Here is a 15,681-nt window from a genome sequence, read left to right on the forward strand (position 1 = left end):
CCTGCTCTGTGTACAGGATTTGAGATTCTGTTCTCCCTGTACCTTCTTTGCAGCTGCAAATAAACTTTTCAGCTTCTCCACCCCGTTGTGATTATTGGGTGACGCATACCGGGCAATGAACCCCTGCTGTTGTTTGCCTCTGGCACTGGGTGCCGGCAACAGCCTGACTACATCCTTTGATGAAGACATTGACTTTTGTCATAGAATTTTATTGTTTTTTTCTTATGAAAATACAAAACAGAATAGGATACATTTACCGGGCACATGACTACATCTTAGCACACGCCAATCCTTTTCACCTTGTGCTTTAAATTAAATAACACTTTAAACACTACAGAGAATGCAATTGAAATCCATTGTTTCCATCACCCCAATAGAACAAAGGTCCACCCGCACCCTGCCAAGATGACCATTGTGCAGGATTTTTTAAAGAAATAATAAGCCCGAGCCTGCACCAGTAAAAGTCAACAGCAAAATTCCCCTCTGATTTCAGTGGTGGCGGATTGGGCCCAATGTGAGCTTGCATTTGCTAAGAAACTGCAACTGTTTAAAAAAATTACTAGCCTGTTATTAGCTGAAAGTAATTGAAAAGTTCCGCCAACATGCTGGCCAGTTAGCTGTCCCAAGAACTCCCGGGCTGCCTTATCCTGCACAACATGGATGCTTGCAGCCCTGCGCGTAAAAATGACACTTAGCACAGCTAGGGGCAATCAACTCTGCCTGGGTGAGTGTGGACTGGATAAGGGGGCATGGCCAAGAGGCTAGAGCACCATGGGGGAGGGCAAACGTGCTAGCAACACCTGCTCGACAACTACCCTACTTCTAGAGGCATTAGGCTTGCTCCTGCCCGGTGCAGACCACACCTAAGGGTCACTGCACCCACCCCTGCAATGGAAGGAGCCAGCTGTTTCGCCACACACCGCAAGGCACCGTAACAGTTTCGATCAAGAAAGGAGGACTAGCCATTGCAGCAGATGAATGCCCTATACAAACAGCTGCAGGAGGCATGTAGGGGGCAGAATCTAACTATCTGAGACAACATTGGGCCAGGACACTGGAACTAAAGCCCCTTCTCTCACAAGAAGTGTCATGGGATCTTTCAGTGGCCCAGACCTCAGTTTTAGGTCTGCACGTCTCACATCAAAGTGCCCCTTAACAGCCTCCTGGGTCATTAGTCCAGTACTGGCTTAGTGGGAAGAGGGAAGACAATAGCTGCTCAGTCACCAGTCCTCCTTCCTGCAGTATCTAACTCCAGCTAGTCTCATTGCTGACTCAAGCCCCCTTAGGTCATAAGACTGGATGCTGAAGGGAAAAAAAAACCAATACAAGCCTCATCAGGTATTTATACAAGTGACTTCTGTGATGAAGTCCGTGATCATTGCGTTAAGCCCCTCCTTGCTAGAACACCTAGAGGACACAGTTTTGAACTGAAAGCATCTATCAGTCCCAGACCTCGCTTACGTTCACTAAAAAGGGGCGGGTTTGGAGATCAGTAGCCTGCACTCTGCATTTGCATTACATTTCTAAAAATATGGACAATAAAAACAATAGGCTAGATTTTGTATTTAAAGGACTATCCTTTGTACATCATTCTGACAACCGATGGGTTCCTCTTCCCATAGGGCTAAATTCACCCCCCGTGCATGAAGGCCTATGTACTTCGAAATAGGGCTAAAGTAATGCATTAGTCACTGGGTACTGGCCCTCTGCACAGGGTTGAATTTCACACATAAAACTCAAGTATAAACCATATCTGATCACACTCTGAATCCCTTGTACCAAGTTACCTCCAGCCCCCACTACAAAACTAACAACCAAGGGGAAGGGAACTGGATTACAATCAAAAACAAATATTGTTGGGATGAATCCCATCAGCCCAGCTTCTGGGTCAGAGTTCCCTGACAAGTGTGTCTGCTGGTTCCTAATTGGGGTAACCTCAGTACCTATGCCTTGTCTATCTTGTCTATGAGGTCAATGGAAATTTGTCCTGAGTGAGGACAATAAAAATTGAGTCAGGGACCTTCAGGATTTGGCCCACCGGACTTAGATTCTGTAATGTCTAGGTGTATGAAAATCAATAACCGTTTGCATAAAAATCTGTTCTATAGTAGCTTTACAGTGCTTTAATACCATGGTGATAGATGCTATATATAAGCCTGCGACAGATAGATACAGAGGTGCATTAGTGTAGGAGTTTTACACCTTCCTCTGGATCAGCCAGCGTTGGCCACTGCCAGAGACAAAATACTAGACTAAATAGATGGTGGTCTGTTCCAGCAGACTCGTTTCTGTGCTCCTAAGTCCAAATGTATTACTGGGTGCTCTGAAAGTAAACTACCCATTCATTGTCTTTTGTAACTGTCAAAGAGAACGGCTCACCAAGCAGACTCCGCACTGGTTCCACATGAAAAAAAAAAATCATTAGATGCTTGGTGTCTGGTGGCTTCTTTGGTTCCCAAGTATCACAATGGCTCTTTTTTATATATACAACAGCGTGTCTTTGTTCTGTAAGATCACATCCGTGCTAGGAACTGGTTAGGTCCAGGGACCACAGCTGGAGGAGAGATTTGATTCGCAATGAGTCCAGTTTTTCAATGTGGGTGCTTAAAGTTAATCCCCTGAATCCATAGTTAGATACCTTAATTCTTGTTTTAGCCAATTTTTCACAGGTGCCAACTTGCAGGTGCTCAGCATTCTGTGAAAATTAGGTCACTAAGTGCTAGAGTGACCAGACAGCAAGTGTGAAAAATCGGGACAGGGAGTGGGGGGTAATGGGCACCCTATATAAGATAAAGTCCCAAACATTGGGACTGTCCCTATAAAATCAGGACATCTGGTCACCCTACTACGTGCTGATTCTTAGTTGCCTAAGGTGGGTGTTTAGCTGCCTACATCTGGATCCAGAGGCCTAACTGTAGGCAGCCACATTGGAAAACTGGACTCAAAGCGGTCAGATCCGGTAACAGTTATTGGCATGGCTGGCCCTTGAAGACCGGAACAGCCAGCAACCAGTTGAGTGACAACTCAGGTATCACTCAAACAGAAGCGAAGCAGAGTGGCACCACATGGGGACCCAAAGTGCAAGGAGCGAAGCAGCAGAGAGGTGACAAGAGCAACGTTTGGGGCCACACTCTTAAGGCAGGGAGAGGATCGAGGGGGTGTAACATTCGGCTTGACAGCAGCTTGGTTGGGATTTTAGCTGGATCGTGCCAGAATGGAGCTATTCCAATACCGGCTCAGAACCATGCCTTTGACACCGACTGGCAAGCAGCGGCTGAGTTCTCTACAACGGCTGTCACCTTTGCATATAATGACGCAAGATAAAAGACAAGTGACTCAAGTTTCCTTAGCGTCTCTCTACCTCAGCCCATTTGCCTTGCATTGTTTTTTGGCTTAGTTCAGTATAAACCTGATTAGTGCCAGGTTTAGCCTCCCTGCTCCCGCTTACAGTAATGTCCTAGAGTCCACCTTCTAACAGTAGAAACCCAAGTCCACGCCATGAAGGATTCAGACGGCTTCCATAGCATATTCACTAGTTCGAGAGCGCTGCTTATTAAAGAGCAAGCCTTGTACCATTTCTTTAGCTGACTCTTCAGGGCAGTCTTTGGGCTTTACATACATCCATACAGCGGCACTGCAAATACCCAGAATGCTCACCAGCAAAGCAAGTTTGAGGATGTGGGTTTGGGATGCAGGCAAAATGCTGGACGCCAAGGGACCATCTGAAGGCCCCTCTGCTCTGTTCTGAAGTGTGAAGCTTTTGAAGGAAAGCTCTGACGTTTCTGCAGGTGAAATGGATTCAGGAAAAGCGCGAGAAGGATCTCTCTCTCCTAAAGGAGATAAGTAGCTACCTGTGTGAGCATCAGCCGTAGAGTCACTGACAGCATCTCTTTCATCACCACTGTTTGGACTGACAGAACTACTTTCTCCTCCAGGAGATGTGGGGTGTGGAGTGGATCCGTTGGTGGTATCACTTCCTTTTAGAACAGCTGTGGGTTTCATGGTAGAGTTCTCAGTCACTTGCCCCATAGATGCGAGGCCTATAACAGGCTTGCTGGGAACAGATTCTAGTGGAGACGGTATTGTCAGGAACGTAGGTGATAACTCAGCAATCTCAGGGCCATTTACAATGGATGGAGCATCTGAAATAAGTCTACTGGGAGCACTGGCAAGTCCATCAGCTGTTTGATTTCTAGTAGAGCCTACAGAATTATATGTCGGTCGTATGGGACTCTCAAACCCTTTGATGACAGGGGTGGGATCTGAATGAAATCTGCTGGGAGCTGTGCCAGGTATATCAGTTGTTGGACTGATAGTAGATCCTGTGGACTTGTTTCTAGATCCTACGAAACTCTCAGAGCTTTTCATGACAGGGGTGGGATCTGAATGAAATCTGCTGGAAGTGCTGTCTGGTACGTCAGCTGCTGGCGTTGTAATAGATCTTATGGAAACTTTGCTGCCATTGGCAACCGGCTCAGGGTGGATAGTAGATGGAGTAACAGTCGCTTGTAATGCAGAGGAGGATTTTGAAGAAGACCTCTTGGCCTCTTGCCTAGACAATATGGCTATGTTGGGCTCCTCCGTCCTCACAACAGGAACATGTATTGCTTGTGAAACGGGTATGCCAGCCCCATGAGTGAGCCTGGCCGGAATACTGGGCGGTGTTGGTTTAGAGACGGCATCGCCCACTAATCTGTGAAAAACGCCTGCCCCTTCTTGCACCACGGCAGATTTGACGGTGCTTGAAAGTGGCGGATTCAGAGGGGCACTTGCTTGGTTTAGCTGTCGGACTGCTTCCTTCACCCAGCTCGCCTCTGGATCTACACAGAACTCTTTATTCTTCTGAGTGACAAATCTGAAGAGAGACCAGAAACAGCAACAATCACAAGAAACAGAAAGGAAGAGCTGATAAATATGCAAAGCCTGGATAAAAACAGCCATGAGGAAGCTCAGGCTACCTTGGCAGAAGCTAGAGACATTCCATTTTCCCAATGCCTTCTGAAAGTTAAATATAGCCATGTTCTGGTGTACAGGAGATAGAGATCTAATCAGTTGGCATTTGAGTCATGATTTGATGTGATGAATAATTTCCTGAGGATAGACTTTCTTTTTCCTTTTCGTTGTTAAAGTAACTATTTTGAAATGGGGCAGTTGACCCGATTTTCACCTGAGGATGCTGTAATGAAGTTAAAAGGGGCTGACTGTGTAATCACATATAGGGTCGGATCCTGTTCCCACTGAAACCGAAGGGAATTTTGCCACCCGCTGCAATGGGAGCATGGCCAGACTGTAACATTAAAGTACAATTCTGCTCTGTAAAGTGGCTGCAAATATGGCATCATGGGGTTCCATGTTTGTGCCTCACTGACGCCAGATTGTTATTTATTATTTAGCACCTACAGGCCCCTACTGAGATCAGGGCTCTGTTGTACAACATGTACAGAACTAGAGACAGTCCCTGGCCCAAAACATTTACCATCTAAATAGAGCAGATAAACAGTGGGAGGGGAAAGAGGCAGGTCACTCGCCAGGCAGGGAACAGAACTCAGCTTTCCTGACTAGAGCTGGTGGGTTTTTGGCTCAATGCAATTTTTCAGAAATTTCCCCTTTCCTGGGAAATGTTTGACTTTTTGTGCAGAACCCCCCCCCCCCCCCCAAAAAAAAAACCAAACAAACAAACAAACAAAAAAACCGAATGCCCCAAACCTGAAGAGCTTTCAGCTGGAAACCGAAATGGAAAAGCTGTGATTTGGAAATTCTGCCATGGTGCCTCATGGGAGTTGTATCCTGACTGCCTCATTCCCCCTCCCTCCACCCCCTGGGGCTGGATTCCCCAGCTAGACGACATCTCCCATGAGGCACTGCAACCAGGGACTTCTATGATGTGTTGCATCAAGAGGGGAGAACAGTGCAACATGGGAGATGTAGTCCATCCAGGGAGCCCAGGCCATTGAGGAAAATGGGAGCTTGAAGCACCCAAACTACAGTTACCATGAGGCACCAAGGTATCATTTTTAAATCAAGACTTTCATATTTTCAGCTGAAAGGTTTATAAATTAAAACCACATGTAGCAATTGTCAGGTTCCAAGACCTCCTTCAGATCCCACCCCTGTCATCAAAGGGTTGAGAGTCCCATACGACCTACCTATAATTCTGTAGGCTTTTAAAACAAATTAATGAGTTCCCAGGGGCTCCCAGAGTGGAAGGCTGGACTTGTGCTTAAGGCAGAGGCCTACTCTTCAGGTCCTGATTCTGCCACAGGCTTCCTGTATAACCTTGACCAAAACACTTAGGCTTGGTCTACACACTACCCATTCATGTCAGTATAACTACATTACTCAGGGAAAATCCACACCCCAGAGCAACGCAGTGATACCGACCTAACTCCTGGTGTAGACAGCACTGTCGACGGGAGGACTTCTCCCGCCGACATAGCTACCACCTGGCCGGGAGGGGGAGAAGCTCTCCTGTCGACGTAGGGAGCGTCTTCAATAAGCGCTCCTGCCTCACTATGTGTGTGTACAACAGCTAGCATGATGGGGCCCTGAGTTCAGCTGGGGCCTGTGGGCAGTTTCCAGAATGTGTTTTGCACCAAAACGAGGCCCTTTGCAGGATTTCGGCCCATTTATTTTCAGAGTTGCAAATTAAATTAATCGATTCTGAATTTAATATTAAAAGAGGACCACATGGTAGAAAAGTACTTACATGATAGCGGCTTTAGGACATGATGGTTCTGTCTTCCTATAGGTCTTCAACCGTTTCTGGGGTATTTCTGTGCTTGAAAATTTGGTGCATAATTTTTTGCACTTCACAGGTGCTTTGGGTTGTCCTAAGGCAAAAAAAAGAAGAAAAAAAATCAAGGTTAGTGTCAGCTCATGCTCTGGATGTAACGAAAGCTGCAAATCATCCCCTTTCTCCTCCTGCCTGGAGAAGGGATTCCAAAGCCTGCTATCAAATTTTGCAATCTTAAAATGACGTGTGCTGCATCAGTGAAAACAAATCCTAGCAAGAACGTTCTCGTCAGGGCTAAGTGAGTGCTGTAAGAATGGAGGGGAAGACCCTAGCAAAAGCATGTGAAAACAAAAGATTCTTGAGCCATCATTAAATAAAAGCCCCCAGTGGGCTCTGGATGGATGGGGAACGCACAGAGACGCTTGCTTGCAGGTCTGCAGTTCAAATCTGAACGGCATCGTCGCTAAATGCCCCAATAGCAACTATGTGGGTAAAACCAGACAATCACCACACTCCCAAATGAACTCACACAGGAAAATGATAAAAGACAAACACACTGCATCACCTGGGTGTGAATACTTCTCACAAAGAGGTCAGACCTAGCGTGTCCTCAGCCTCAAAGGAAACCTGCACATCACTGTCAAAAGATTAGCCTGGGAGCTTAAATTCATAACTACATGAGACACTAAAAATCTTGGACCGAATAGAGCAGGGCTGGGCAAATGTTTTGCCCTGAGGGCCACATCTGGGTATGGAAATTGTATGGCGGGCCATGAATGCTCACGGAATTAACAATCCAGGTTCAAACGGAGACAACATAAGTTTGTTTCAAAATCAAACTGCCGTTTTACAAGATTGGACTCACTGTGAAAAAACTGGGCCCTCTCTCTAGCCTGGATTTGTCGGGCGTCAGCGTCCAGTCATAGGAACTCACTGAAATTCACCAGCCCCCCTGCTCTCAGAAATTGCCTCCCAGGTAGATCCCGATAGCCCACAACTGAGTCGCCTCTGGGTGCTGGGAAAGTCACCTAAGCCAACAAGTAGCAGGCACCTGGGCTTGCACCTTCCAGGCTCTGATGGTGCATGAGGCATGTTTGTGTTGGGTTGCTGGAGTAACATGTGTGTCCTCACGCCCATCACGCAGGAGCACTGGGCGGGCAGAGCGAAGCAAGCCCCTGACCCCACTCCCTGGCTGGAGCACCGGAGCGGGACAGTGGAGCTTGAGGGGCCGGATTAAAAGGTCTGACGGGCTGGACGCGGGCAGTAGTTTGCCCACCCCTGGAATAGAGACACTGGATTTATGGATTATTACAACCATCTATAGCTCACTAACAAGCCTCTCCCCCTTTCCTCCCTCTGACTGGAGGGATGTTAACGGGCCACTTCACCGTGAATGGTCCCTTGAGATAAGCGGTAACTACTTACGCTAAACACTCTGTTCCCCCTTGTATTTAGGGGTGACACGTCCCTTTCCCAGCCCTGCAGAAGAGCTCTGGGTAGCTCCAAAGCTGGTCTCTCGCACCGACAGAAGCTGGTCCAATAAAAGATATCACCTCCCCCACCTCGTCTCTCTTGGTGGCATTTGTGAAACAAATTAAAGGGTCTCAGTCCAGTTCCTAGTGGCTCGTGCCTTAGTCACGAAAGCAACTGCTCCAGCGGCCGTTGGGTGGCCCCTTTGTTGGCCCCCTCGGGACAAAGGTGGCGGAGGATGAGGGGCTCTACAGGGCAGGGCTGAGGCCGGATCATTGACGGGGCAGCATGAGGTACACGTGCTCCACTGCTGCCAAACCTGTCCATCGCCTTTTCCCCGGCAATGGCTCCCCTACAGACAAACTCCACCCACCTCGTCTCTTAACGTAGGGTTTTCACACAGGCACCTATCGCCATAGCGCGTATGTCTGCCAAGCAGCTGGAAGGGTGCCGCCCAGACGGGGTCGCGCCAGGTAGCGTGCTAAAAATAGCTGCGTGACGGCAGCGGCTGAGTCCATGCCCCCGGGGTTGGGCAGCCTGGTACTCGGGGGGGCTCGCCTGAGAAGGTGTTCGTGCCGCGCCGACTACGCGGTGATTTTTCGCACTCTAGCTCGAGCCAAGGCCCCTCCCGCCTGCTCTGTAGGCACACGCTCAGTCCCTGCGCACTCCCTAGGATCTGGGGAAAGGTGCAAAGAACACACCTTTGGCGACCTTCTCTGAGGTTTCCCATAACGATCGCCCGTGCTGAGGTATTAACATGCTAGCCGTAGAAACCACACGCGTCGCCTTTCTAAGACGCGGCTCCTGAAAACATAACGCTGCACAAAGAGCAGCTTGCTCAATACGGGCCAAACGGTGCAGTCCCTCCTCCCACCGGGGAGACTTTACTCCTGCAAGCGGGCCCAGTGACTTCACTGAGGCTACTTGCCGTGCAACGGAAGCAGCGGTTGCACAATGAAGCATTGTGTGTGCCTTGGCCTTAGAGCTTGTTTGGATTGGCATGTCTTCCGCGCTCCCTTGAGGTAAATTAAAAATCATTGCTTCAGCCCAGTAACTTTCTCTTGGTCATTTTTGTTCCTGAGTTGTTTGTGCGTTCCTGTGAATTAGTTCAGCCGAGGCCAAATAGTCAAAGGGTCTTCCTTCACAATCAGCCCTACTGGAGGACTAGGCTGGGGTGTCTGGTTTTATTCCATTTCAAGGAAGTTAAACAAATATCTCCTGTAGTAAGTGCAACAGAGTCATCAAACATTCAACATCAAGGACCACATTCTGCGACGGCAGGGAGGGACCCTTTGGCAAGCGAGAGGATTGCTCACAGAGTAACGTGCTACTCCACAGGAGCAAGGTCGGGGGGAGGGCAGGGTCTGACCCTTAGCCACTGAGGTACGTCTGCGGTGGAATGAAAGACTCTGCGGCTGGCCAGGTGTCAGCCAACTCAGGCTCGGGCTGCAGGGCTAAAAATTGGCTTGGACTGGAGCCGGGGTTCTTGGACCCTCCCCCCTTGTGGGGTCCCAGAGCTCGGACTCCAGCCTGTGCCTGAACATCTGCGCAGCAATTCTGCAACCTCAGCCAGCTCTCTTATTGCTGTGCATACATCCCCTGCGTGCACGCCCAGAGAGTAAAGTATGGCTTGCCGGGGGAGAGGTGGTTCGAATTGGGACGCGACTCTAAGGGGTTGGGCTGTTTGCTCTCCACAGGGTGTATCTGGCTGGCTGAGCCTGGCTCTGTAAGCACTCTGCAGCCTATACACCCCAGTGTTTAGCTCTCGGTGTGACAGTGGATGAGTAAAGGTGACCATTTGTACCATTAGTGCTACTACTGTTACACAATTGCGACAAATCTTGTGCAAAGTATGTCATGTAAGGTGTCAGTGGAAAAGTTATTATCTGCTAAGTATGACGATCCTGCTTAAATCCATGTGTCGTCTTTATATCTGAAGTTAGGAATGTATTTGCATCTCAGATGTGTTTGTTCCTGGGTGACACCTCTCGAATAGATATACATCAAGGCTAGACAGCTCTGTGTCGGTGGGCCATCAAGGACACTCAGCTCTCACAATGGGCCATAAAAGAAACTCATCCTGTCCAGATAGCTCTCCCTGAGGATGCCTCAGACACCAAAGGGGCCAATGGCCAAGCCCTGTGAGTCAGCCAACCACGCAAGGACATGTGATATGTTCATGTGACCCTGGACTCCATCTTGGGCCAGTAACTTTCCACAAACAGGGGGCTGTGCGGCTTTGTTTGGGACAGTAATTTTTCCATGCACATGGCAGAGGATATGAAAAGACACCTGAGACATCGCTGTTTTGTTTTCATTTTATGCTTCATTTCTCTGGACTGGATGTCTAACTAGGACTGAGGTGAATGATTCCAGAGAGACTTTTGCAGACTAGTAGTTTATTCCATCATGGCTACAAACCTGATATAAGACCTTTGCAATCACTTGCATGTATATGTTTCCTTTAACCATTCAATAAGACAGAAGTCCACTTTTGCTACCGGCTTGGTGTAATCTAATGCTAGAATAACCACCAGTTTGGGGTGAGTCTGTCCTATTGCTCAGCAGTCTGTCCTGAATCTAGTATTCTCAGCTGTGCCCCACTGAGTATAGATTAATCTGTCCCCCCTCTTCCCAGCCAGCATTACCGGGGATGTTCTGAAACTTGTGGGGATACTCACAATTACTCCCACTGAGCTAGGGTCTGTGCTGGCCCCTCAGGAGCTGCTGTGCCGACAGAAGAGAAGGAAACGCAGCTTTAAGCTAAACTGCCTGGATAGTGCCTACTCCAGGGGTTAGTAGCCAGTGGGCTGCTCCAGGACCCCCACAATTCCAAGTGCTACAGCCCCACCCCTTCCCAACTCCTCCTGAGGGCTGCAAGGGGGCAGTGTAGGGTGGTATGCCAATCCTGTGCCAGTGGAATCCTCTCTGGGGCCATTGCAGCCTTTCGTGGCCCTTATGCACCCCCTGAGCAGTGGGGGACCAGAATCTGAGCCATTCTTTTTATCATAAGTAGAAACAGGCCTGACCCAAGCCCCAGATCTGAACCTTCCCCTTCCATGAACTTTGGGGAAAGTGCGGATCTGATTCTATACTGGCCCCTGTCGCTGCAAAGCAAAAAACCCTGGCTCTGACATCCCCCAGCTTTGGACAAGTTCTTACTCTGGCCCACAGTGCAACTTGGCAGCTTGCTCCTCTTTCTGTTTATAAACATCTTGACTGGAGACATCACAAGGGAAGTCAGACACACTACAGTCTTCTGCAGCTGCCTGCTGGCCCTGGGCAGCGTAATTATGACCAAGAAGGAAGCAAGAAGGGCAGAAGTCGCATCGTGAGAAAAGGAGGAGATCAAGATGATGGAAGGTTTAAAAATAATTAAAGCAAAACAAAATCAAATGCACACCCACATGAACTGGATAAAGCCCTATGGGACAGTCCTGCAGAATTTAATAGAACATGAGAACCCTTCTACAGGGGTTTTGAAATATCTTATTGATTGAATAGAGAAATCTACCCCTGCTCTAGAACTCTGTAGAATGGTTCAAACTATAAGATTCCCAACCTGGAGGTCATGACCACCCTGCCTTGCCCAGGCCCTATTGCTAGACGGGGTCCCAGTTAGTTGGGTGGAGGGGTCTTGGGATGGAAAAGAGAATAGCTCAGAATCACTGGTTTAGATAAACCTCCCTGTTAAATCCTAGATAGAGCCCACAAAATGACTCTTTATTGAAATGCCTCTATGAGGAATATCACAGAGATCCCTGCTACTTCTAGCAGGACACAGCTTTTGCAATCCTAAGAAGAACAGCGAAAGTAATAGTCTGGTATGTACCATTATATGCAGCCAAGGATTCTGAAGGTCCTGTTATTTCTCAGTCTCTATACCAGCTCTTCTGTGGGGGCCCCCGGTAAAAGTTTAGGCTCCATTCCTGTTGAGCTAGGACTGTCTCTGATTACCATTTGTGACAAAGCGGGACTGTTCATAGTGTTTCCTCTGAATAGTGTGGGGGTGCCTCAGTTTCCCCAATGCAGTTCTTAAGTATCTAGGTGGTGGGATAAGGGTGTATGATCATTGCAGAGCCCTAGAGGGCAGGTGTGTGCAGGGGTCTGGACACAGAGAATGGCCGACACCCTGTTTCCTGGCAACTGATGGCCTGGCCCTTCCCCCCTGCAAGGTGAGAGCTAAAGGGTTGGAGAACAAAGGAATCAGGTGACCTCCTGGCCCGGGAAAGGGACAAAGCCCAGAGGAGGGGGGGCTGGAGAGAGTTTCAGTTTGGGGCTGGCTGGGGACATGGAGTGAAGTGCAGACGTGGTTGTCTGGCTCACTGCCCCCCAAAATAGACCCAGCTGAGGGGTCCTGTTCTCTGCACCTACAAGCTCTGTGTTAGACCATGTTCCTGTCATCTAATAAACCTTCTGTTTTACTGGTTGGCTAAGAGTCACCTCTGACTGCAGAGTCAGGGGGGGCAGGACCCTCTGGCTTTCCCAAGACCCTGCCTGGGCGGACTCGCTGTGGGAAGCGCACGGAGGGCCAGAGGATGCTGAATGCTCTGAGGTCAGACTCAGGAATGTGGAAGCCGTATGAGCTGTGTATCCTGCAGACAGGCTGCTCCCAGAGAGGAGACTTCCCCAGAGTCCTGACTGGCATCATAGGGAGCAGCTCCAGGGCATCGCCCAAGGACTCGGTGACACCCTTGTCATGCAATACGCAGCAACGCACTTCTTCAAGAAGGTTCCTCAAGGAAACCAGCCTTGAACCCAGCAGACGATGCTGCCTCTTCAAACCCAGTTACATTTCTTTAGATCCCTATTGGCTTCAGCCTGATTCACTTCTATCCGAGTTTCCCACCACGGAAGGGGGGCAGGCAGTTATACGGCTGTGTATGCACACTCAGTCCATGTTAATTTTTGTATGTTTGATAGATTCAACTCATACCCACATTCAGATGTCACCAGCCTCCCTGTCACATATCACCTTACTGTCCTGCAATATTCTTATGCAGATAATTGGCCACATTTTCTGGCCCTGGGATGCACAAATACAAGCCTTTACCATGAGCCTGTGAACACCACTGTGCTAACTGAATGCCCAGAGGACCAGTTATCCCTAATTACGTGTGGGCCAAGGTGCATGATCTTTAGGCACCCAGATGCACACCCGTTCTTGCCGAGGGTAGATCTGACTATCCAGCCCAGTGGTTTTCAAACTGTGGGTCACGACCCAATTCTGGGGGTCGGAATGGAAGGCACTGGGTCGTGGCGGGTCTGGTCAGCAACACCGACCGGGCCGTTAAAAGTCCCGGCAGGGGTGCTGCCCGGCGAAGGTGGGCTAGTCCCTGCCTGTTCTGACACTGCGCTGCACCCTGGAAGCGGCCAGCAGCCGGTCCGGCTCCTAGGCGGGGGGGCCATTGGGACCTGGGAGGGGGGGGCAGTGTCTGCGGGCGAGAGCTGCACAGAGCCACTCGCGCGCCTCTGCCGAGGAGCTGGATCGGCTGCTGGCCGCTCCCGGGGCGCAGAGCGGTCTGTGGTGCCAGGACAGGCGGGAAGCCTGCCTTCAACCCCGGCTGTGCCGCTGACCAGGAGTCGCCCGAAGTAAGTCCGCACCCCAACCCCCTGCCCCAGCCCTGAGCCCCACTGCTTAACAGCCTCCCTCTTGCTGCCACTGGCCCCTTCCTGCACCCCAAACCCCTCATTCCTGGCCCCACCCCAGAGCTGCACCCCCAGCCCAGAGCCCTGACCCCCTTCCGCACCCCAACCCCCTGCCCCAGCCCTGAGCCCCACTGCTTAACAGCCTCCCTCTTCCTGCCACTGGCCCCTTCCTGCACCCCAAACCCCTCATTCCTGGCCCCACCCCAGAGCTGCACCCCCAGCCCAGAGCCCTGACCCCCTTCCGCACCCCAACCCCCTGCCCCAGCCCTGAGCCCCACTGCTTAACAGCCTCCCTCTTGCTGCCACTGGCCCCTTCCTGCACCCCAAACCCCTCATTCCTGGCCCCACCCCAGAGCTGCACCCCCAGCCCAGAGCCCTGACCCCCTCCCGCACACCAACCCTCTGCCCCAGCCCTGAGCCCACCCCAAACCCACAGCCCCCTCCTGCACCCCAAAACCCCTCAACCCCAACCCCACCCTGCAGCTCTCACCCCCGCACCCCAACCCTCTGCCCCAGCCCTGAGCCCCTCCCACGCCCCAAACCTCCCATCCCCAGCTCCGCTGGGTCGCGGGCGTCCACAAGTTTCTTCAACTGGGTCCCCAGAAAAAAAGCGTAAAAAGCACGGATCTAGGAAATCTTTCAGCTACTTTTTAAAAAATTTCTGTTTAACATTACAAGCCTTGTCTAAACTTTCTTTTTTGTCTGTCTCTGGGTGTAGATCTGATACGCTGTGTGTCTGACTCGCCGTGTAGCAGCCCTGACACTCAGTGTGTGTGCGTCCGACGAATCCTGAAACTTTCTCTTTCCCTCGCCTGACTCAGAAAAGGAACTGTAGCCCAGGCTTGTTTGGATTTCTTTGCTGGGCTGGCTATGCCTCACGCCCAGAACACCGGGCCTGTTCCTTCCTTAAAGGAATCTGTGCTTTCTGCAACAACACCACAGAGCAGGACCATTAATCAGCTTCAACCGCAGCTCTTTCCCCCCATCCCAGGAAACCCGGCCTTTCCTTCAGCACTTTCTACTTCAAAGCAGCTCACCTTCGACTCGGTTTTCCACGGTCCAGGTCACCACCAGTGCAAGCAGCAAGAAAGAAGCGATAGACGTGCCCTTCATCTTCCGGCAAGCAGGGGCCAGCGGCAGCAAGAGGGAGGCTGTTAAGCAGGTCGTGCTTTCACAGCGTTTCGCTCGGCTCCCTCTTAGATCTGGACACAGCAACAGCAGACCTCCAAGGACGAGAGGCAGGGTGCAGCGCCCGGCCTTTATTGAACATATGGTTTCAATTTTGGTTCTGCGTGGGTGTGTAGGCTGGATTTTACCACCTCCCCGCTCCTGTCCCGTGACAAAGTGAGGAGGGGAAAACCAGGGTTGGGAATGTGGGTCTTTGGCAGAACAGATGGCTCCGGGAATTTCCCAGTGTGTCAATGACATAAACTGTAAACCCTTTTCCTTATAGCAGGGCACTATCAAATCGGGAGCTGGTGACCGAGGGCAGTAGAAATAGCTGGTATAAACTGACAGGGAGCTGAAGGAGACGAGTTAATTTATAACCACCCACCCTGTGGCCCAGTGTCCTTAATGTGAAGCCGGGCGGCTCTTCCTGGCTCTCTGCTCGGTATCCTCATTTCAAATTTCAGCAGAAAGCAGAGTGTTTCTCCCTCTTCCCCCTTTTTCTGCAAGGCAGGTTGCGGGTGGAAGCCCCATCACTGGACGTTGGACAAACACCTGTCAGGGATGAGCTAGGTCAGGTTGACCTGGTCCTGCCTCAGCCTGGGGGGATGGATTTGCTGATCTCTCCAGGGCCCTGCCCAGCCCTACACTGCCACGATTCC

The 15,681-nt window shown here is 50.4% G+C and overlaps 1 protein-coding gene across 1 annotated transcript; it reads right to left on the minus strand.

The window, feature by feature from the left end:
- Positions 1–193: 193 nt before the first annotated feature.
- Positions 194–15,147, minus strand: LOC140896156 (uncharacterized). Its single transcript, XM_073307426.1, has 3 exons — positions 14,890–15,147; positions 6,707–6,830; positions 194–4,855 (listed from the first exon to the last, which is right to left on the minus strand). Exons 1-3 carry the CDS (start codon positions 14,963–14,965, stop codon positions 3,508–3,510), a joined length of 1,548 nt encoding a protein of 515 aa, XP_073163527.1. The 5' UTR covers positions 14,966–15,147; the 3' UTR covers positions 194–3,507.
- Positions 15,148–15,681: the final 534 nt, after the last annotated feature.

The sequence above is a fragment of the Lepidochelys kempii genome, chromosome 12 (assembly GCF_965140265.1).
Source record: "Lepidochelys kempii isolate rLepKem1 chromosome 12, rLepKem1.hap2, whole genome shotgun sequence".
NCBI lineage: Eukaryota > Metazoa > Chordata > Testudines > Cheloniidae > Lepidochelys > Lepidochelys kempii.

Coding starts and splice junctions, on each gene's coding strand:
- LOC140896156 (XM_073307426.1), bottom strand. CDS start 14,965: ATGAAGGGCACGTCTATCGCTTCTTTCTTGCTGCTTGCACTGGTGGTG. Junction 6,831..14,889: donor CGTGGAAAACCGAGTCGAAG/GTGAGCTGCTTT, acceptor TTTTTGCCTTAG/GACAACCCAAAGCACCTGTG. Junction 4,856..6,706: donor TGTCCTAAAGCCGCTATCAT/GTAAGTACTTTT, acceptor GTCTCTCTTCAG/ATTTGTCACTCAGAAGAATA.